The sequence below is a fragment of the Pygoscelis adeliae genome, unplaced genomic scaffold, assembly GCF_000699105.1.
Source record: "Pygoscelis adeliae isolate BGI_AS28 unplaced genomic scaffold, ASM69910v1 Scaffold57, whole genome shotgun sequence".
Lineage (NCBI taxonomy): Eukaryota > Metazoa > Chordata > Aves > Sphenisciformes > Spheniscidae > Pygoscelis > Pygoscelis adeliae.
Window position 1 is genome coordinate 18,961,339 of NW_008825615.1, and position 22,124 is coordinate 18,983,462.

Here is a 22,124-nt window from a genome sequence, read left to right on the forward strand (position 1 = left end):
GACTACAAGATCTCCAGCAGCCTGTTGCAGCTGACATTGCTATGATTCTATAAAAATTAAACCTAGAAACCTAGTTCCTTCAAAAACGTAATGCACAGTTATACATACGAGACCTCAACCAGTGCCAATTTTGGTACACAACCAGAGTTATGGAGTTAAGAAAATTAAAATAAACAAACATGGAAGCATCACACAACAAAAATAAAATATTTGATTTATCAAATGTAAGGTTTCTTAGGAATTAAGGTTTTACAGATCATCAAAACATGCTGAACTGGCGATCACCTATTTTGAGGCTCCTCTGAGTTTACAGAATTGCAGTGACATTCTTCAGTTGCTGACTGTGTACCTGCTAAGTAGAAAAAAAAAATATAATCAGCAAAACACTTGGAATAAAATGTCAGTGTGGTTCAAACGGTATGTTTTAGCATAAGAAACTGATTTTACTAGTTCACTGCTAATGAATAAACTACTTCTATACAACATTTTTATCCTTAAACACCTCTAAAAAAATTTAGAAGTTTCTTCACACTATCTATTTTTGCAAATGAAAGCATTCAGAGACACAGCAATTTGGTGTAAGAGCTGTTAAGAGGAAATTACAATGTCTGATGCATTTAATTCTAATCTCAAACATATATTCCTCTACAGGTAATAACAACCACAAAAACACATTGGTTTTTACTTGCCAATATTCCTAATGGTGGTAGACAGCAAAGGCTGCAAAAAAAAAAGTATCACAGTACATGGAATTACAGTAGAATTGCTGCCTAGCTGAAGAATAGTATATTCAAAATACAGGGAAGAAATAAAAGGCAGGATATGGGGAGCTTTCTGTTCCTCCTGCTCTCTTGACATTAAGCTGTCAGCTTTGCCAATTCTAGTTACAAAATGGGGAATCGTTCCTGTTTCTGTAATAATCCATCATTATTTCCCTTTCAAGTTTCCTCTTCTGTCTTAAAATTGTACTAAAGGACAAACAGAATTCGTCAAATTGACAAGGAAAACATTTCACAGCGACTCTAAATCCACAAGGTTTGGAAAACAAACAAACAAACAGAAGTGCATATAGAAAAGGTGAAAGGGACAGGAACTCTGCCAGGACATAGATAAAACATGGTAAGATATGAGAAGAAACCATTTGGCTTGGACACGGAACTATGGCTCTGGAAATTATTTCATGACATTAAAAGGGAATCAGCATTAATCACTCTTGATGGCAAGATAAGACAGGAGTCCTCCCTTGTACTATATGTTGTAATATGGTGCCAGGAAAACAAAGGTCAAGCATCACCAACTTAAATAAGGGTTGAAAAAGAACTGACTGCGTACATTTGTTTTTTCTTATGCGTCTTTACTTAGGTATCTCAATCCTATTACGGCAAGCAGAGTCCCGTAGGAACTTTTTTTTTTTTTAATAAAAAATAAACAAACTGACATTTTTCTTCCAAGTCTGACAAGAAATTTTAGTTCATACTGCAGGACGAAGTTCTTTTTCTATTTTGATGCAAAATCTCCCACAGATGTCCAGGCTGAGTGCTGCTACACAAGCACTTACAAAACAGCACAGGTACCTGAAGTTAAACAAGGATTCCCCTTCAAATAAAGTAAGGTGCGTAAATACAGTACCTTCTTCATCTACAGAAACACTGCGTATTATGACAGGACTGGAGTATGCTGGCAGTATCAAAGGTAAATTAGATGGCACAGCATAGCCACAGGGGACAGGAATAGAATATCCACCGGACAAGTTTGGACTTGCACATTCGTCTTGAGGACTTGGTTCCGGTGATGAGGATGGATCCTTGTCTTGGATTGGTGAAATATTTATGACTGAGTAGGGATTTACTTTGGCTGGAGTGCCTTCCGCAGCAGGTTCTGATGTTTGTAGCTTCTCGCTGTTTTCTAAATTATCAGCCCCTTTAGTTGAAAAATTAAACAAAAAAAAAAGTTTTATTTTTCACACCTGTTCAAGCTGCTCAATATTGCTCTTTGCAAATATCCTAAACACTGATATGATCCTTACTATACAAGTTGCTTACAATCTATGACTCATAAAATTCCCACACAGTAGTGCTATCCTCCCCATTTTACAGATGAGGAATGCAGCAGCAGCAAAACAAGCTGGGTTACGAGGATGCCTATGGAAAAACAATAACTGGATTCTAAATCCTGAATAGGAGGATTTCTGACAAGTAGCCAGGGTCCTCTTTTGCTTGTCATAAGTACATGGCTGGAAACAGCCTTAAACCCTGAAGGCTAAATCTGGATTCTAGATGAATTTGGATCTTACAAACACAAGAAACATTTTAGAAATAGCCATAAGGAGAGAAAAATTTCACTGGAGGGACACTACTGAAAGAACAGTCCTGAAAACGTTCTGTTAAGAAAAGGGGAAAGAAAATAACTTTCCAAGTTTTCCTCTTTGAAAATAAATTATTTGCTGTTACACAAAGTTCCTGGTACTTCTAGAGACAAGCTGAGGTACAGCAGAACCAAAGGCCCCTCTGAAGCGAGCTGCCGAACTGCATCACAAGCAATCAAACGTTTTTGAGCTGTAAGTACAACTTCACAAAAGGGTGAGTGAGCAATAGATTTCCAGGGAAAGATGGTGTTTAAGTTCCAGGTTGTCAAACTGCATAGTCACCTGAAGAGTTATCTGTCTTTAATTGCCATGAGCACAATGACTCCACTTACAAAAGGAAATTGGATCAAAGTCAGCAAAACCAGCTGTTGTCTGTTTCAGCAGAATACAGTGATTTCCAGACTACACCTCAGCACTGGGAACATCTACATGTGTTGTAACAAATGTTTTAATGTTTAATAAAATAAAACTCCTGTTTATCAACCAAATTCATACATTCAGACTCCCATTTATTTTTATGCATGTCATCTTAAGATCAGCAACCAGCAAGCTTAGCTGTGAAAGCAGCTTATCTCAAGCCATCCACATGCCATTAGAGCTGCAAGGGCATAAAGTTTTCCTGTAGCATGGCACTGTGACTGAGACCAATCCATTGGTTTGGATGTCACACTTGGATGAGAAACCTCACAGGAATTACATGTGATGGTCACCTGCCTTGTCAAATCTACCACGAGTGTAACTAGCAGGAATATTCACAGCACTTGTGTGGTATTCCCATGGAAACCTCTTTTTACAAGTATTTTTACTGCATTGTCAAGAAAAGGCATCCTATAATCAGTTGAGTATTTAGCCTAGTGGAGGCACAGCCCAACGGGCTGACTTACCTATGGTGTTAGCCTCTTGGTGCTCTATGCTACATCCAGGATCAGGAGGGGGTGGCATAAGGGCTTGCCTATCTGCTTCTGGTATCTCATCTCCACTGTCAAAGTCAAACTGTTCTCCCTCGTCCTCCTCTTCATCGTTCGTACCCGTGGCTTTTGGTTCATGCTCTAGAACTGTGCACAAAGACATGCTTTTGGTTGTTTGCTCTTAATAATGATTTCATGGGACCAGTAAATGTTCCACATTACAAATGAAGCTTATACAATGAACCCTTAGATTTTTAGGTTACTGGAACAGAACAAAAGCTCCTTGACATGTTGATAATCTCATGCAGTTTTCAATAAATCCTTTAGTGTAAACAACGAAATTACTTGGAAAGCAATTAAGAACTGATACTGCAAATACCCTTGCTTTTGTCATAATGAACCAAAACATTTTTAGGAAAACACTTAAGCAGCCGATTATTTAAGCAAGAAAAGTAATCACAGATTAATTTATTTGTACAGGGAGTTTGGGACTTTATAACTTTTAGTCATTTTTCCTTTCTAACTCAAACTTCTAAGTCTATTCTTTCTTAAGAGTGTCAAAATGCCAGTGACGGTAACTTTCTTCACACACGTCATGAGAGACCAGCAAATTGGTTTTCCTACTCCAATCTGAGAGTTTTAAACCAATGACCTTATGCAACATGCTATTAGCCCTACTACCACACACAAGATGCACTTTGGTGGAGGTGGGGGGGTTGACTTTTCAGTCCTTACCTTTGAAGAAGTAATGACTGAAATAATTACACCCTAATACAGCTAGGAAGTGGGAGTGTGGGGGGTGTTTTTGTCTTTGCTTGTGAAGACCCTGCAGCACAGATTTGGCACTGTACACGGGGCTGGGGAGGGGGGGGCAGGGAGAAGTGCCAGGCAACTTCCCTCCGTGCTATTTTTCTTACCCGCAGGAGTCTCGAGAACCCACAAAGATTTAAACCCCTCACTGCCTTATCTACCGCTGGTTTTGCTGTGCATTCACATCGCAAGAAGCCTGTCCACAGCACCCAAAGCTTCTGTCAGAGACACTGCACAGAGGAGGGATAGCCAGAGCAGCTGCAGGGAGGGATGCTCAAACCCACCAGCCTCCTCCCTGCTTCCAGAAACCTTCACTGCAGCTCCCCGAAACAAAAGGGCTTCATCCCTCCCTCGACCTGCCTTAGCTGCTCTCCCACCTTCTGGAGGAGAAACTCTTATCAGAGGTCCCCTTGAGGCAGAAATGTCATCTGTGGAAATTTTTCGGCCCAGCTGACCTTCCTCCCAAGTTCTTCCTCAAACCCATGATCGGTACCTAACTTTCACACAGGTGTTCAACAACATACTAAAAATGTTATAAAAACCCCACCTAACTATAGCATAAAAATATATACTAAAATAGATAAATATGTAAAGACACAAATATGTCATAAAAATGTACATGAAGTTGATAGGGTTCCCCCCGCCCCCTTTTCAGGTAACACAATATGAAAAACAAAGTCTTGCAAGGACGACTGAATCTCCTGAGTCACGATGATGCTATCAGCTTTTCTACCATCCAGGACACATTTTGTATCTTTATGATAAAACCCATACAAACCACAGCTCTAGACTGCTTAGATTGTCATGGTAATCAGCATCCCTGCCAAGACTTCTGTTTCTTCAGGCAGGCTGAGCCAGCAAATTTTATCACAGCCACAAATAATAAGATCTTTCATGCAGCCTCTCTGTAGGAGAAAAAGTGAACTAATTGCAAAAATAGTAAGGAACAAAAAAGGGGTTATCCTGCATTTATTGTCATGGTTTATGGCTGAGGCAGCAGGACATTTAATTTAATTTTGATGCTTTTTTAAAATCCTTCTGTAAGAAGTCAGCCTTTGGATTAAGGCTTTTCATTTTTGCTTTTGTCCATTAGCAATATTTTTTTTTCCTGAAAGATGCAAAAATCCTGCAGAGCTCTTCCACATGATTCACGACAATCACAGCATTCTTCCCGATTCAACATCTGCCTGACTAGATTTTGTACTACTTGCTGCTTGACAGTAATGGGGAAAAGAAGGAAAAGACGGGTGGTGGTGGTGTTTTATTTCTGTTTTTTCAGTTTCTTTATGTTTTCAGTATATCTGTGTACTTCAAATTTGGAAAACGCAAACCTGTGAAATACTAAGTAGAGTGGTTTTTGTGATTACCGGTGTGTGAAGTGTTGGTTAGTGACGCAGGCTAGGCAGATAAATAAGTAGATGGCAGTCACAAGCAGGTAACAGCCACAAAACCACAACTTTTTGTGTACATGCACTGCTATCCACAACTCTTCTCGCTGCGCTATAGAAATGAACCACAGCAGCAACCGCTTCAAATAACATAAAGTAGCTCTGTCTGCACTTCATATGGAGGGAGGAGGGGGAAGATGAGGTTACTGTAATGAGTTGATCATTTCTGCAGGATTAGGCCACTCAGGAAACTGGGGCGTTGCTGGAGTAAGGCTCAGCTGAGAGCCATGAACCCACCTGCTCACTGGAGGTCAATTCTTGACATCGGCAAAAGAAAAAGCATGTATGCTTATGAAACGTCTGAGCCGCGCAGGGAAACATCGCGGGAGCAGCAGGCACCTCTGAGGTTCTGTGGCTGCTAGGTTAGGGAGCTTCTGGATCCAGATGCTCCTTTAGGGCATATAAAGTAACTTAGGTATCAGATGCCTGATGACCCTCTACTCCAGCACTTTTACACTGATGCAATTCCCCAGGCACTCAAGTCCAGCACAGAGCCATTTGTCAGAGACAGACAAGACCTGCCACTGGCAAAAAAAGGTAATTTGAGACACTAAAAGCAAAAGGAATGACTCAGGACCCCAGAGCAAAACGTGATCAACCAATGCGCAACTCCCCTTCAACATGCCTCCCCATTCCCCCTAACAAAGCAACCATCCCATATTTTATGATTTTGGGAAGAAATCCTAACATAGGAATTGATTTTCTCAACTAAGGTAAAAAAATTGAAGGTGCCACCTAATTTTTTTTCTGTTATGGCTGTTAATGCTGCCCTGTTTTATTTATTCAGAAACATTTACTTTGCATCAGAAATAAACAAGGCGTAGAACCCTGTAATAGGGCACTACAGACTGGAAAGATCCCCTAAATCACATCACTGATGGGACAGTGGGTTAAGATTACAAAACAGAAAAAAAAGAGAGAAATTCCCTTCTCAGATTACACGTCCTTTAGAAAGGGCAGACTGGAGACAAATACCCTCACTTCAGAAAGCTTTAAAACTGTATTTCAGCTTTGCATCACTTCTGCATTTGCTTAATTCTGCAGTTATAAAGATAAACTTTAACCCTTTAAATTTCCCTTCAGTCTCATACTTAATAAAAATATTCTCCTTTAAGCTTTTAATCCCAAGAGCATACTATTTCATTTGATGGAAAAAGTATTTTAATAACAAAAATAAAGAGAGGGTGATGGGCTTTTTCTTCAACTGAAGAGCGGCTCAGCACTGCAGATAAATACAGATTATGTCATACAAAAAAAGACATCTTGAATAACTACAGTTTTGAAAATACGTACTTTTTCTACAGTTGTTTGTGTTACATCAAAACAACACACACACACGAAAGCACTTGGGAAGTGCTACAATAGATTAGGGAGACACACAGCACAGTTACACTTAGGCTGAATGGCTACGAAAAGCCACCACGCCACACTGCAAAATCTCTTGCTCATGAAGAAAGCCCCAGTTCCTCCAACCCTTTAACTGTAAATCAAAAGGATCAAACCAAAAAGTGCAGTTCCAGGCAACTGTACTTGCAGAGAAAAACTGTGGGGGTGAAGGAGGATTTCCAAAGGCCCCCTCCCCAATCACATAGAGGACAACTACTTCTTTTTTTTTTTAACATAATTTTAAAATGCACTTTTTTTTTTGGCCAAAGTAGTAACAACAGATTGCTTAGCATTACCGAGTCTGCCTGGAATTACTTCAAATAATTAAATTAGTTACTAAAAATCCAATTTGCCCTTTCACCACTACTCACACCCTTAACTTTACGCGTGCCAACGAGAGCAATGAGAATACAATAACTGATTAAACTTTTTCATCTTACGCCAATACCATTCTTCAGGGATATTCTTGCGTTTCTAAAAATTTCTATTTGGAGTTTTAAAGCATGAAAAAAAAAAAAATCTGATATAATGGAAGAATTGTCTTCAAGTTAAATTAAGTGTGAAAGTGCGAATTCAGGATTAGAAAAAGGAATATATACTCTCATAATTGTTAGCACAACACACAGATTTATGACTTTTTTCTGTGGTATGTTATTCAGTGAAATGACTTTTTCTTAAGCTTACTTCAAAAACAAGCTAACTTAGGCTGTGTTTCCAGAGACCTGCTGGGGCATTAGCAAATTTAAGCAATTTTTGGTTCCTCTGCCAATGGCAAAGCATTCTTGGCACCATCTGCTTTCCCATTCAATTTCCTTAAACTATTTATAGTTCAATGTAATACAACTGAAGAGTTACAAGTTTAAGAGTGACATTAATTTTAAAGCCGAGATTAAGCTAGTGAAGCTTCATTAATAGTTTTCTTCAACAGTTTATTTCAGAGATACAGAACTAAAACAAAATAGCTCTGCACTTACTATCAAGTGCACTTTGAATACAGTGCAAACACACAGGAAAAAAAAGCACCCCTAAACTCTGCCCTCCCTTGCAGTCATGCAAATCAGAGACGATCCTGAAGAAGTCAACTGAGTTTCTTCCATGGAAAACCATGATAAAGGAAGAAGGAAACAGAACCCCAAGCAGGAACAGTTCAGCAGTCTGGAGCACAGTAACAACACACCTGGAATCCCTGGACATAAACAGGTACGCTGCCATCAAGAAATACCAATATTTTGTGTTACGTTGTAAGGTTTGAGAAATATCTTTAGAAACCAAAGTAAGGTTTCTGTATAATTAGGAATGTCATCCTTGCAATCAGTTGTAGTATTTTTTTTTTTTAATTAAAGTTAGCAGGGAACTATGGAACCAAACGAGGAAATACATCTATTGTATTTAAAAGACTCCGTGACAAAGAATTTTCTAAAGACTGCAGGACATGGTAAATATGCATGTTCTCAGAAAGGAAAACTATTTTTCCTTCCTCCCTCTAACAGTCACTTTTCTTCCAACAGATTAATTTTTTTAAATTTTTTTGGGGAGGGAGGGGCCTCTAGAGTGTAATCTGTCTTGTATATTCACTGAATGCCAAATTTTCTTTTTTTTCTAAATGACAAACACTTTTAGTCACTTTGAACATATTACCACCTTACACTGACCGATGAAGAAAATAAGTGTAAAATGCTTCAGATGGAAAGTATCTAATTATTATTGAGTGAAAAAAAAATTAATAAAATTGAACCTAAAGCAGACTGGCAGGAGCTGCTTGTTCTTATTCCAATGTGCAGTTTTAAAACATTTATCTTTGTTACTCATGTATTTTGGATTGCAACAAGACACTTGGGACTGCATAGACCCACCTTCCCTCAAGCCAAATTCCACAAATGCTTCAACTTTCTACAAATTCTTGAGTATCTTGAAATACGCAAAACTTTTCAGTAAAAAAAAAATAAAAAAGTTTACTATCTCAGAATATTTGTAGCTATTACAAAATTTGATAACTTAAAGGTTACAAATCAAAGCAAACAGCCAGGCATAGCAATCTGAGTGCTTATTATTTAACCTTGATACACTCCAGAGATTTCTCAGATGAGATACGCTTGCCTTTTCAGACCCTTATTTCTAAAGGTTTAAAATCTGCCCAGCTCCTCACATAAGCGTACAAGGCACTAGATATAAGTAAGAAATGGAAGTGTGCAGATACCAGGAAATAACTGAATTTTTGAAGTTATCATTACTTTTGTAGAACTAACCATTTGGGCCCAAACATACCATGCTGACTGTGCTCCATGATGAAACGGCTCTCAAGCTGTTCACTTTTTATTCCAGGTGAAATTTCATAGCAGAGGCTTGGTGTTTGTCAGAAAGGTGAACACTGTGCTAGGAAACACTTGTCCCTGCAAAAGTTCCCCGATTTGGCCAACTTGTAAACCTTTGGAAAATGATGGTTGATTCATATTCCGCAGGAACTTGCAAAAAGGTTTTAAGAGACTCGGTCACCACTGGATAGCCTCTAGTTTCTCCCAGCTTTTTAGCACCGATTAGACTGCATTCCTACAGCTAGAAAGCAATACGGTATTTTCTACCTGCTCATGTCTCCCACTCGCGACCACGACTTCTTCGGTATCAGGAGAGAAAACTGAAGTTAAATATTCTTTCACTCTGGTACCCGGCTTACGCATCTCTCTTCTGCCTTCCCCAAATGACACCTCTACTGGCACCTGCGCACGGAGAGGGGTGAGATGTGCAGAGTGACCGGGCAAGGCAGGAGGGACCCCGTGAGAGGAAGGCTGGCTTTAAGAGCAAGTCCTCTTGCAAACACTGCCCTTCACCGACACTTCCAAGTCACAGCGTGACATTTGCCAGCACACCACTGGCATCCATAAATCAGCTCCTCATACAGTCATGCAGGTGGAAAGTGTCTATTTTGCTGGGGGAAAGAAAAGTCTAAAGCAAAACTGTGTATGCAAAAACACATGGGTGAGCGCTTCTTCCCATGGGAAGCAGATCGCAGCCAAGGGCTTTCATTCCCCTTTCACTTGCAGTTGCACTAAGCTGGCGCTGCAGGAAACCCAGGTCCCTGCAGTACAGGCATGATGCTAATTACACACAGCTCGTGCACGTATCCAAAGCATGACCACAATGTCACCGTTACAAGTCTCTGTGGAAAACAGTTTAAAAAAAAAAAACAAAACTAAACAGTACACATTAATGCAAAAAGCGTTTCTAGTGATGGAAACAAAAGCAAAACCACATGAATTAACAGGCTCTCCCTGCAAATAAACAACAAAGAAATAAGTAAGACTGCCTCTTTAGTATTTCATAAATACACACATTACACACTAACTATGTTGTCAAGCATGCACAACAGATATTATTCTTCTGGATAGAAAACAAACTTAAAATTAAAGTCAAAAGAACGATGAATCTGCCTGCTCAAGTTTCAGAGAGATACTGCTAACAACAGCAGGCTGAATACTGAAGAATTTTATTTCTTGAAATAAAGCCCAGATCTGTGGATGTTAGGAAAGATTTACAAATACCAAAACCATTGAACCTTACAAACTACTCACAATGCTAAAAATTAAGCTTAAAGTTAGCTAAAATTTAAAAGAATCGAGTTGCAAAAAAACAGAAGTCTAAAATAAAAACATTAGACATGAACCAGGCTGTCCAGAGAGTAGTAGCAGCAACACCAGGAAGACCTGTACTCCTTTGTAACTCCGCAAGATGCTTTTCAGCGCTGGCTACGGTATAATCGGAAAGGCTGCTACATAAAATCAGCATTTTGTGACCATTTACTTTAACTGCCTTCATACTCGGCATGCTGGCGACACTGATATTGCCTGCCATGGCCAGAAACGTAGACCAAGCCTGGTCCCTGGACGAGCAGGTCTTTTCCACGTCAGCACCATATTAGTAGATTCTGCCATTAAAATTTCACCAAGAAATGTTGCTGATGTGCAGCAAGTGAAGTCCTTAAAAGGAGATGCTGTAAGGAAAGTATGCACAGCCATTATTTGGAAAACTGCATAAATACATGATAATCCCTATCTATGCTGAAAAACATCTATCCATATTAAAGGCTATTAGCTTTCCATCAGTATTAAAGGAATACTAATACACTTCACACCTAATAGTACCAAGGTTAATAGTCTGAATTAGAATAAATGCTACGAGGCACCTAACATGAGGTATAGCAGTCAAAACACAAAAGCTACCTTGCTGTCTGACATGTCTGTTGGTAGAGATAGGTGCTGATGATGGCTGCATAGCCAAGCTCAGCCTCAGCTACTGTGCATACGAACTGCTGAACTTGCCTACAACATGCTGCTAAATGGACAGTCCACGTAGGGAATGGGAAAACCAGAGAGCTTTAATAAAACAGAAATCAAACAGCAGAAGGACTACAAAGTCATTGGGAAAATGAAGTATCCAGCTCTGCAAGCGCAGGGATGGAGCATGTTTGCTAACCGTAGGATACAAGTGTCATGTGAAGAAAAAAGGAAAAGGAAAATTTTCTAGGAAATGCAGTTTTGACCACGTAGTTGATATATTTGTGAGAAAATAACCATTTGTGAGAAAATAACCTGGTTTAACCTCAGCTGGCAACTGAGCAGGACACAGCTGCTCGCTCACTCCCCCCACCCCACCCCTGGTGGGATGTGGGAGAGAATTGGAAGAGTAAAAGTGAGAAAACTCATGGGTTGAGATAAGAACAGTTTAATAATTGAAATAAAATCATTATTACTATTACTATTAGGATTTTATAAGAAGAACATACAAAGCAAGTGATGCACAGTGCAATTGCTCACCACCCACCAACCGATGCTCAGCCAGTCCCCGAGCAGCGGCCCCCCCGGCCAGCTTCCCCCAGTTTATGTACTGAGCATGACGTCACATGGTATGGAATATCCCTTGGGCCAGTTTGGGTCAGCTGTCCTGGCTGTGCCCCCTCCCAGCTTCTTGGGCACCTCCAGCCTTCTCAGTCGGTAGAGCATGGGAAGCTGAAAAGGCCTTGACTAGTGTAAGCACTGCTTAGCAACAACTAAAACATCGCTGTGTTATCAACATTATTCTCATCCTAAACCCAAAACACAGCACTGTGCCAGCTACTAGGAAGAAAATTAACTCTATCCCAGCCAAAACCAGGACACCATTTTTAAGGAAATATCCACCAGTGAGAGCAGTCTGGCTTGTTCTTTATTTCTTCACATTTTTTTCTAGCAGATATAATCTATTAATATCTAGTTTTCCAAATAATTACTTTTTACATTGAAGCAATTACTGTTTAATCGTTTGAGGAATATGCATTCCTCTAATACAGTCTGTTTAATTCTAATTAGGAACATGAAACTGTTGTATCATCTGATAATACCTTGAACTGAAAGGACTTTAAGAGTAATTGGGAGTCCAGTGAAGCAGAAAGTGGCAGAAAGAGACCTTGGAGGCCTAAAACAGGGAGCATGAGATCCCACTTCTGTAGAAAGAAAACATACAGTTCAGGTACATAAACTGTCTATCATACTAAAAAGAGCTGAAACCCACCAGAGCAAAAGCTTAAGTATCCTAGGTCTTGGATCACATCTAGCAACATATTTCTATCAGGCTGACACATTTTGGATATGAAGTAGTAAGGGATTTGACTTCATTTTTGGATCACGTTTCTTTCTCTACCTTGCCAGCAACTGTACATACTTTCTAGACTGAACCTTCAGATGACTTTGGCAAAGGGATGCCTGAATTCTGGGACACTGGTCCAGGCTGAACAACCCTTTATCTAGCTATGTTAAAACTGAAGCACTTGCTGGCACTCCCAAAAGCAGCTCCTAAACGCATCCGAGTTCCTTATCAGTATCGTAGGTGTTCATACGCACAGCCTCCTTCCATGATAAGGGCCCATGCGGGGCTCAGAAGATGCACGTGGCTTCGGGGATCGATTTGTCTTTTTGTAACAGTCTCCATGTAACACTCCCAGAGCACTGCGTGCACCCTGTTCGCACACTTAAAAATAACTTAGATTTAACTATTTGTGTTTTCTCCTCAATGTATTCTGAACAAGGAAACAATCTAGAAATCAACTTTTACAGCAATTTACAGCATCTTTTACTACAGAAAAATTTATAGACTAGAACAGAATGGTTATGTCCTGTAAATCCAGGACAATACTGGAAATATTTTGGATTTCAGCTGGCTTCTCACCTACTCATTTCTGTTGTTACCCCTTCGCCCAGCCTACAGAGCACTATACAGATAGACTGATTTATAAACAAAGTTTAATATATGCAAAGTTTGACAAATCCGTTATCCCAGCAGCTAATGGAGAGGGAGTTTTATAGCATCTCCTTTCTTAGCATTTGTTTTAATAATTGTTTTAATGTGTCTTGCTCTTCTTTGCCCTAACATACTACGGTCCTGTTATAGCTCAAAAAAAGTATACCTGTGGAATTCAAGCAAACTCATGAAAACAGTAATTCTTACATCAAGACTCACTAACTGAACTCTCCGAAATCCTGTTTTACAATACCCTTTTAACACAGCTGCTACCAGAAATTCTATCACCTCAGTGGACACTGGCTTAAGCTGGACAACGATGGTGTTTCCTTGGGACTTTTCAGTCCATCAGCCTCAGAGTCCTTCTCATCACCTCCTTTCATTAGCCACTGAGAGGAAAGGAAGCCCTGCCTTAGCCCCAACATTGGCCGAAGACAACTGCCATAGCCAAACTTCATGATTCAGAGCTTCAGCCCGTCCACACGGAAGTGAGGAAGGAATTTCTTCCAACATGAAGAGTCTTCTTAAGCATTTGGCTGGCAAGCACTCTTCATGTGCAAACACCACCCCACACCATCAGATACACAAGTGGGAAAGAGCAATCCCAGCCAAAGTTAATTTTACTTCCAACTTCCTTTGCAATACAGGAGACCGCTAAGATCCTCCGGACACATTACACTGAACCAATTCACTGCTCCCAGGGCAACATTTTGCGTCAGCACCCGGATTTCCCTTTGTCTCTCCCTGTGACATACAGAACTGGGAAATACAGAGACTGGGAAGTTGCCCATCCGTGTGGGCATCCCCATGGCACAGGAGCACACATGTCCTTCTTCCAGCCCCCGGAGAAACCTGTACCAGCATGACAAAAGGTTTTTCAGGAACTATCATGCTTTCACCTAACCAAAGTTATTGAGCTCAACAACAGACTATTTAACAATGAGATGTATTCCTGCAACAACCCTTCTTTGACAGACTAAATAATCTTCTGTATTCATTTTAATGGAACTATGACAAGGTTGCATTTCCTGGAAAGATTAGTTCAATGAGGGGAAAAAAAGAATATATAGGGGGTTGGAGGGTTTTTCCCCAAAAAATGTTTATCAAGTATGTTTCCCTCCGATTGTTAGGCATAGTTTCAGTTCCTCTCTGCGGCAAAAGCAAGCAGCACCTAATAAATGTTTCATTCAATAATTCAGACACTTTATTTAACTTATCATAATGCAAACAACCTTTTACCCGTGGCTCATGCACAAGATAAAAGAATTATAACAGTGTTTAAAAAAAGTCAATCTCTGTAAACTCTAGAGTAGAATCATTACAGAGGCTTTAAGCATCATTAGTAAATATTTACTGGGATCAGTGAAACGGAATTAAAAAAAACCCAAAACTAAAAAATCCCTCAGTTATTCAGCAGCAATTTATCCTGACTAGTTAATGCTACATACAAGTACGAAAAAGGCAAAAGAAGCAAAGAAAAAAAATAATTCACACCTCTCCTTATATGTTGGCTCACTGTTTGAAATTAAAATTTCAGAACTTAGCTTACAGAAATATTCATTGCAAGAATACCCCAAAATTAGTACAAATTTCTTTACAATTTGTTTGTCTTTTAGGCAAACAGTACTAGTTTCCCCAAGCCAAAGATAAAGTTTTGCTGCCACCCCTTGGAAGCCCTTTATTTCATCATCAACGGCTCTTTTTGATCAACATGTCTGGGCCTTGTCCCTGCACACAGCTAGCAAGTTAAGTCCAGCAGTGAAGTCACCTTACAGAGCAGCTGAGTGAATAGAAAAAAAACAACTATCATTTATTATTCAGAAAGAAAACATCAAATACTACCAAAAGGATTAAGTCAACCTCTCGGAAATCTATGACAGTGAATCACATTTGACCATTTACACATTATAAACATCTAGCAAAGCTTTTACTGGATTAATTCAAAACAAAATAAGATATAATTACATCTATGTAAACTGTGTTTTCTTTGTAGATGCTAAAAACAAAGTTTTTAATTAATCTATTTTCTTTCTATTTCTTGTTTTTCCCAACACTCAAACACACTTGGCTAGAAGAAAAACCACATAATTAGGAGTGACATGTGACACCGTAGCTGCATTTTTGTAATGGGAATTTTCTTGTTACTCTTTGTTACACAGCTTGTCTGAGTTGTCACACAAAATAATGGATCCTTACCTTAAACAATGCATTTTCCTTTATTTACTGAGAGAAATGTGATCTTTAGAAATAAATAAATTGTTCTGTTACAGATGGGACGTCAGACACCAGCAAGCTACTGCCAGCTTCAAATACAAGGGACCATTCATAACTACAATTCATATTCTGTTCTCATTCTTCTGAAATCTTGGCTCCCCTTTTACCATCATTTGTAACTGTCTGTATGCTGAAAATAGATATCTAACAAACAATGCCGTTTAGCCCAAGACCAACTCCCTTTATAGCTGCAGTTTAATTTAAGCAGTGCTCTTATTTCAATCCCCCAATCATAGTAAGTAACGTCTTTTTATTTTACTTCAGTCCAAAACACAAGCTTATGTCCACCCAGTGTTCTTCACTTCTATAAACTAAATCGTAAAACGTACAAGTGCTTTTCTTGTCAATATTATAAAAGCCCAAATTTAATGGCTTCTTTTCTCAGTCACAAATTAGCTTATGAAAACAGTTAAAACCTAAATAAACTATGAAATCATTCACTAAACAGCACAAAAGGTAACTAAATAATCTGAAAGAAATATATGTAGCACACAGAATAGAAAACAGTTCCCCTAGCAGAGAAATACAGTCATCTCTACAGCGAAACACAGCAGCCGTCCAGCAGCTCCCTACTAGGGTTAATAAAAATTTTTTCTAAGTTTGTTTTGTTAGACTATGTAAAGACATCCCAATGGGAACTGTTATGAGAGTATAGTTGTTCCTACTTCACTCTTACCCTCAGACTCAAGCCAGACTTCCTTCTCAGGGACAGAGGAACTACAACTATTTTAGTGTTCCGGCGCTGGCAGGCAAATGACAAAAAATAACCGCGGAAAGACACAATCACAGCACTCGATCACATACAGGATATCCAGATTTAAGTCCTTGGCCTCCTTGCTCTATGTCTCTCCATATCAGGAGCAAAGAAATATCCTACTCACAGCCCTAGAGAGCTAATCATTTGTATAAAAAGGTGTATAAAATGCTTTTACGATTGGTGTCTAGGATATATCCTCAGTCTGTTTTCAGTCTAAAGAACCAAATTTCATCCCACTGAAGCACATCTTAGATCCCAAACTCCAGCAGAACAAGGTTTCTCACCCAGTTTTTCTCATGGTACTGGGGACAGTAGTGTAGATGAGTGAACATCCAGCTCTCCACTACACCTGGTCTTTAAGGGCACCTCACGCTTCCCAAATGAAGAGTTACAAGTGATTCTCTCTCAGGTAAAGAGAGTATTCGGCAGTAATACGAAGACTATGCTATCAAATTCTTTCTTGCAGTGTCCTTGTACGAACCCTGAAATTTCAGTATTTCACTTTAAAATTTTAATATAAACAATATGTTAATTTCCTATAAATAGGAAACAAAATGTATCATCTGTTCACGATTCAAGAAGTGTATTGCAATGCAGCCATACTCCAAATCTCATCACTATATATTAACCTACCTTGATAGACTCAACTAATTATAAAACAGAACTTTAAGCTTATTTTAGGTGTTACAACCGTTGTAAAAGGCAACTCAGTGTAGGACAACTAGGATGAATTTTTGGCAAGTATACTCAGGATGAGGAAATACACCCAACGTTTTCTAATAGTTTTCACAGAGAAATCATGAGGTATAGTGCCATGTACCAGAAACAGTGAGAGAGAGAGACGTATTCAGAGATGAAAATGCAAAGCCAGAAGCCTACACCCCGCCCCCAGCTTCCCTTGGGCAAGAAGCTCTTTGTCAGGTATCCATCCTGCCGAGCAATCAAAGCTGGTTTTCCTTTTGAAACAGGCTCCAATAAACATCTCTGAAGTCCTCACTTAAAGAAAAGGACTTCCACTTTGCAAGATCTTAAGATGTTTTTCAAGTAAAGAAATGAAAAAGAGCCAGAGACCACATCTCCTAATAAAGTAGTAATAGCACAAGCACAGGCCATCACACATAAATACCGCCCTAGCATTAAACATCCGATCTCCAGTCCTAGCTGGTCAGTGTGAAGATGACTCCTCTACAGGAGAAGCATGATGTGATTCCTGATTCTCAGAATTACCAGCTTTTTAATTCCTCACTGCGTAGTCTGCAGTCCACAGCATATCCTTTTCTTGTCTAAATGGGTTCGATTAAGGACACTCCATTACAGCAACCAATTAAAACCGTAATTATAACTTACAGCCATGAGAAAATTTGCCATTTTCATTTAGCTTTTGAAAAAGGATTTTTTCTGTTGATAGAGAGAACACGAATCATCCTCAATTTTATTTCACAAAATAGCCATGGAAATCTTTTATGTATGAAATCTTAAATACCAGCACTTTGTGCATAAATTCATATGCACAGACACACTAAATAAGGGAACATGAGCTAGTACTATCATCCCAAGTGCCAATTTTGGAAGGAGTTCTTTGGATTATGCTCTTAGCCAAGGAAGCCTTTGCATCTACCCCCCTCGAACTGCTCCCTGGCTGCTAACACATACATTCATCCAAAATATACAGAGAAAAACACTAGGGAATTTTTAATCATGGCTAGAAGAAGAATCTCTTTTTAAAGCAGTCCGGAGGAGGAAGCATACAGGCATTAATTTTTCTAAAGTTCCTCAGTACTTGAATTTGCTCTGGGGTATGGGAATTAACTAGCACAGACTTGTCACTGCCTAATTAACAATGCACGAATGGAATGTCCAAACAGCTATGAGCAGATATGTTGCATAAGCATAATAAATGAAATAAAGGTAATGTATGTTATCTTCCATTCTTTTATCACACGTAGTTTTTCCCTATCAAGAAGTGGAAGAAGCTCTACTATTGTGATCTTAACTGAACCTTAACTTAAACAAGGTAGAGATTCAGACAGTTATTGCTAATGAAAAGACATTATTTAACACGAATTTAATCTCATAGCTTTCATATACATTCTCACAACATCCCCATGACAAAGATGAAGGTTTACCATTATTTTCCCCTTTGTACACATTAGGATTGACACAAATAAATTTGTGGAAGTTACTTGTCAAAACCATGGAAAACCTACTTGACAAGAATAAAATTGAGATTTATAGTGCAAGGTATACACCTGTAAATGGAAAGGAACCCATGCAACTTCCAACACTACAGCTATATTTGTTAGGACAACAAACAGGTAAAAGAAAAGATTCCCATGATGTCACAAGAACTTTAAAAAAAAAAAAAAAGCAAGTGATTTCAACTGTGGCCCCAGTTCAGGATTTTTGAATCATTATGCAAAAGCTAAAAATATTTTTTTTTTTTATGATGTTTCAAAGGGTCCTGCACCCAGCACGAGCCTTATTCTCACTACGAGCCACAGTAACCCATCCATGCGCCCACTATCTAAAGGCACTGGCAAGTGCTGCTCATCTCTTCTGAGCAGACACCATGGGTGGCCAGTGTATATGCATGCCAAAAAACCCCTCAACCATTACAAAAAAAATCCTGTATGTTTCCTTCCTTTAATTGTTATGTGTATTTGCAGTTGTACTTGGCCCTAAAATTCTCACTTATTTTCCACCTGCAAAATGGCTCATGAGGATTATCTAGAAAGTGAACTAAAGTGTATTTTAGTGTAATTATTAAAATTTATCTTCACTGATATTCCTTTTATTAATATGCTTTTTAAAGAGAGTTAGCAATGGTAAAGTAAAAAAATATAGAAGTTCCAATAGTTGCAGACAAAGCTTCTTGAGATGACAGGGAAAGCATCCATTGACGCAAGATCAGGTAGAGCAGAATCTCAATTTATGTTAAGTAAGTCTAATCCCATCCTATTAAGGAGTGACAAGTCTGAAAATAAGGACGTGATACATGTAGTTCTACATGTCACAAAGAGCTTTGCAGAGAAAGAACCTGAATTCTGGAACCGTACTGAACTACCCCACCCTGAATTTTTGTCAGAGTAACCCACACACTGACACGCTGCACAAAGTTGGAGCTGTTGCCACAATTATTAGCTGTCTTTGAAAAATGGCAGCCCCTGCTCTAGTGGAAATATTGATTCCTTCGGGATGACTCTTCCCCCACAGCACTACATTGCTTTGGAGATGGACTATCCAATAGAGACAGTTTCACAGTAACTGTCATTAAACAAAACAGAGCTAAATTCAGGGTCCTGACCACATGGATTAGGACAAGGACAGGAAAAGCATTTTTGCCAACAATAACCTCAGTGATATCTCAGAGCGTAAATAAAACTGTCAACAATGCTGGCCAGAAATCTAACCCATTAAAAGCTGATTTCACAACTTTCTGCTTCTTTCACATTCCCAATTTCCTAGGTAGTATCTAAGTAACAGACCTCTATCTGTGGCAGTGTCTAAGTTAGAGAGAAAGCAGTTTTGATCTAGGACGGCAATTCCCAAATTCCTAAAGAGTTATGGCTGAACAAAAATAAGACAAATCCTCTTTCATACTTAAATGGCTTCATACAGGTATAAGTTCTGTGTGAACAGTAAGTAAAATGCCCTATAAGCAATAATGTATATTATTAATATACATACATTAATATATACATATATCAATGTATATAATAGAGTGTAATTCCATAAGTAACAATGTCCTATATGAGGGACAGATGGGAAAGTCACTATCTATACAAACTATACTAGCAACTTTACCAAAATAACAACAGCTGTACGGGGTTCAACCACAGGTCCATAGCCCACGTCTCCATAAACTTGTGCTGTGGGATGACTAGAACAAGCATATCATTCTTCTCCTAAGAAACCTCCCAGCATCCAACTATCAAAAGCCAAATCCTTTTAAGACTTAAAATACATATCAAGCACTACACAAAGGTGCCAAACAGGAAAAAAAATAGCCATATTCTCTTACAGAGAACATAAATGCAGAAGACCATGACATGGTGTCTTTGTACATCCTATCTTTATGCCCTCTGAAACCTGGGCTATACAAGTGGCCATACGGCCACCAGTATACAGCAGGCAAGGGGCACCAAGTGCTAACTTCACAGAACCAGCTCCATAGTTCAGCATACATAATACTCTTCCATAAATCTCTGTGCTCTGACCACACAGAGGTTCAGCTGTGCATGCTTCCCCTCTGCTTCCCATGGGAATGCATGCTGGCTAGAGAACTGCAGCATCAGAAGGTCCCAGAGCTACAGCCCTCAGCAGACATTGACCAGATTAAGTATGCTTGGTGGAAGCAGCACATGCCCCAACAGAAAACAATTCAACCCTCTCTGTCCTCTCAATTCAGACTCCAAATCCGTCCAGGCATTTGAGACACTGGTCCAAATATCCTGCCCATGCCACAGACTTCACTTGTTTTTTCTCTACAGGACACCACATGCATGAACACTTGAGGCTGCCAAAGTGTGATACAGTGATACGATCCACACAGTGTTGCCTTAGAAAACACGTATTTGCAGATTTGGACTGTAAGGACCAATCGCTCCCCAGGTTTTTTCCCATCATGCTCTCGCAACACCAGCAAGCAAGGTCCAAGAACAAGACAGGGTAGATGACAGGAGCTCATGTTTCAGAAAAATACCACTGGGACCAAGTCTTAAGGTGATATGGGGAAAGGGAGCGTTGGGGAGGTAAAAACACTTCTAGAAATATAATCAAATTGTTACAACAAAATTGGCTTTAAACCCCAATCTCTTTCAATTACCTTCTGGTGGTGGTGGGGGAGGGAATTCCTCTGTGTCCATCCTAGTGTATCCACCACGCCTTTAGCAGACTGAAAAACCCTGCAAAAATGAAGGGAACATGTTTTGTAGATGAACATAGTTTCCAAATATTGAGACACTCCTTTTCAACTTGGCCAAGCTCATACCTATTAGCTAATACCATTATGGAAAAGAGGAAACGTGCCTGGCTTCTTGCTTCAAAATACATCCAGTCCAAATTTTTTATGTACACAGCCCTCAGCATTGGAGCCAATTCTTGCAATGATCTCAATAAGCAAGCTGAAGAAAGATGAACTTTTCAAACTACTTGGTACTCCACAGCTCCCACTGTGACAATCACAAGCAGATTATTAAAACATGTTATTTCAATGCCTGTTTGGAGTATATATTCTGTTTCAAAATCTCATGAAGGGGAGAGGGAGAAAAATTCTAGGAAGCTCATCAGTTTTAGTGATGCTTTTCTCCATTTGGCAATCAGAAATCACAAGTTTTAACTGTACAGTTTATACACAGCTTCTTCTTTTCTTTTGCAATCTTAAAAGCTCCGCTTGAGTCCCTTTACTTTCACCTCTCCTGAGGAGAGTGAAATACCAGTGAGCAGTCTCCTGAGCACCTTCTCTTTCCTCCTCTTTTCTCAAATGCCATCAGTTTCATGTTTTAAGGAAAAGAATAAACCCACAAAGCATTCCCATACTTTGGTCCTGAATACAAACTGGGAGAGAGCAAAGCCCAGAACCCGCAAGAGAAATTTTCCTTCCTTCCCCCAACAGTATTTAATAGCGATATTCTAGCATCATCTGGAAGGACAAACCGGACCTGTTGTGCTGAGCAATGCACACACACTGCCCCAAACCCATTTTCATTCTAACTCAAAAGACAGCACATCAAAAAGAAAGATTTCAGAACAAGGCTGAGGAGGAGAAGTAACTTTCCAAAAGCCACAGAAGACAGTCGAAGAGCCAATGCTAAATTTTCTGCCCTACTCTTGAGTAGCCCATAGATGTTAATCTCAAGAAGCTACTGTTTCTGCTTGCAACAGCATGCAAAACAGCTCAAGCCCTTGGA

General features: G+C 39.4%; 1 protein-coding gene across 1 annotated transcript in view; it reads right to left on the reverse strand.

The window, feature by feature from the left end:
* ARHGEF10 (Rho guanine nucleotide exchange factor (GEF) 10) overlaps positions 1–21,120 on the reverse strand; it is a 106,666-nt gene extending 85,546 nt beyond the window's left edge. The window contains exons 1-4 of the mRNA XM_009333205.1: positions 21,041–21,120; positions 3,253–3,420; positions 1,630–1,929; positions 286–352 (exon numbers count right to left, since the gene is read on the reverse strand). Coding sequence (XP_009331480.1) covers positions 286–352; positions 1,630–1,929; positions 3,253–3,420; positions 21,041–21,080 — 575 coding nt within the window. The 5' untranslated portion in view covers positions 21,081–21,120. The remainder of the gene's footprint in view (positions 1–285; positions 353–1,629; positions 1,930–3,252; positions 3,421–21,040) is intronic.
* Between the last annotated feature and the right edge of the window lie 1,004 nt (positions 21,121–22,124).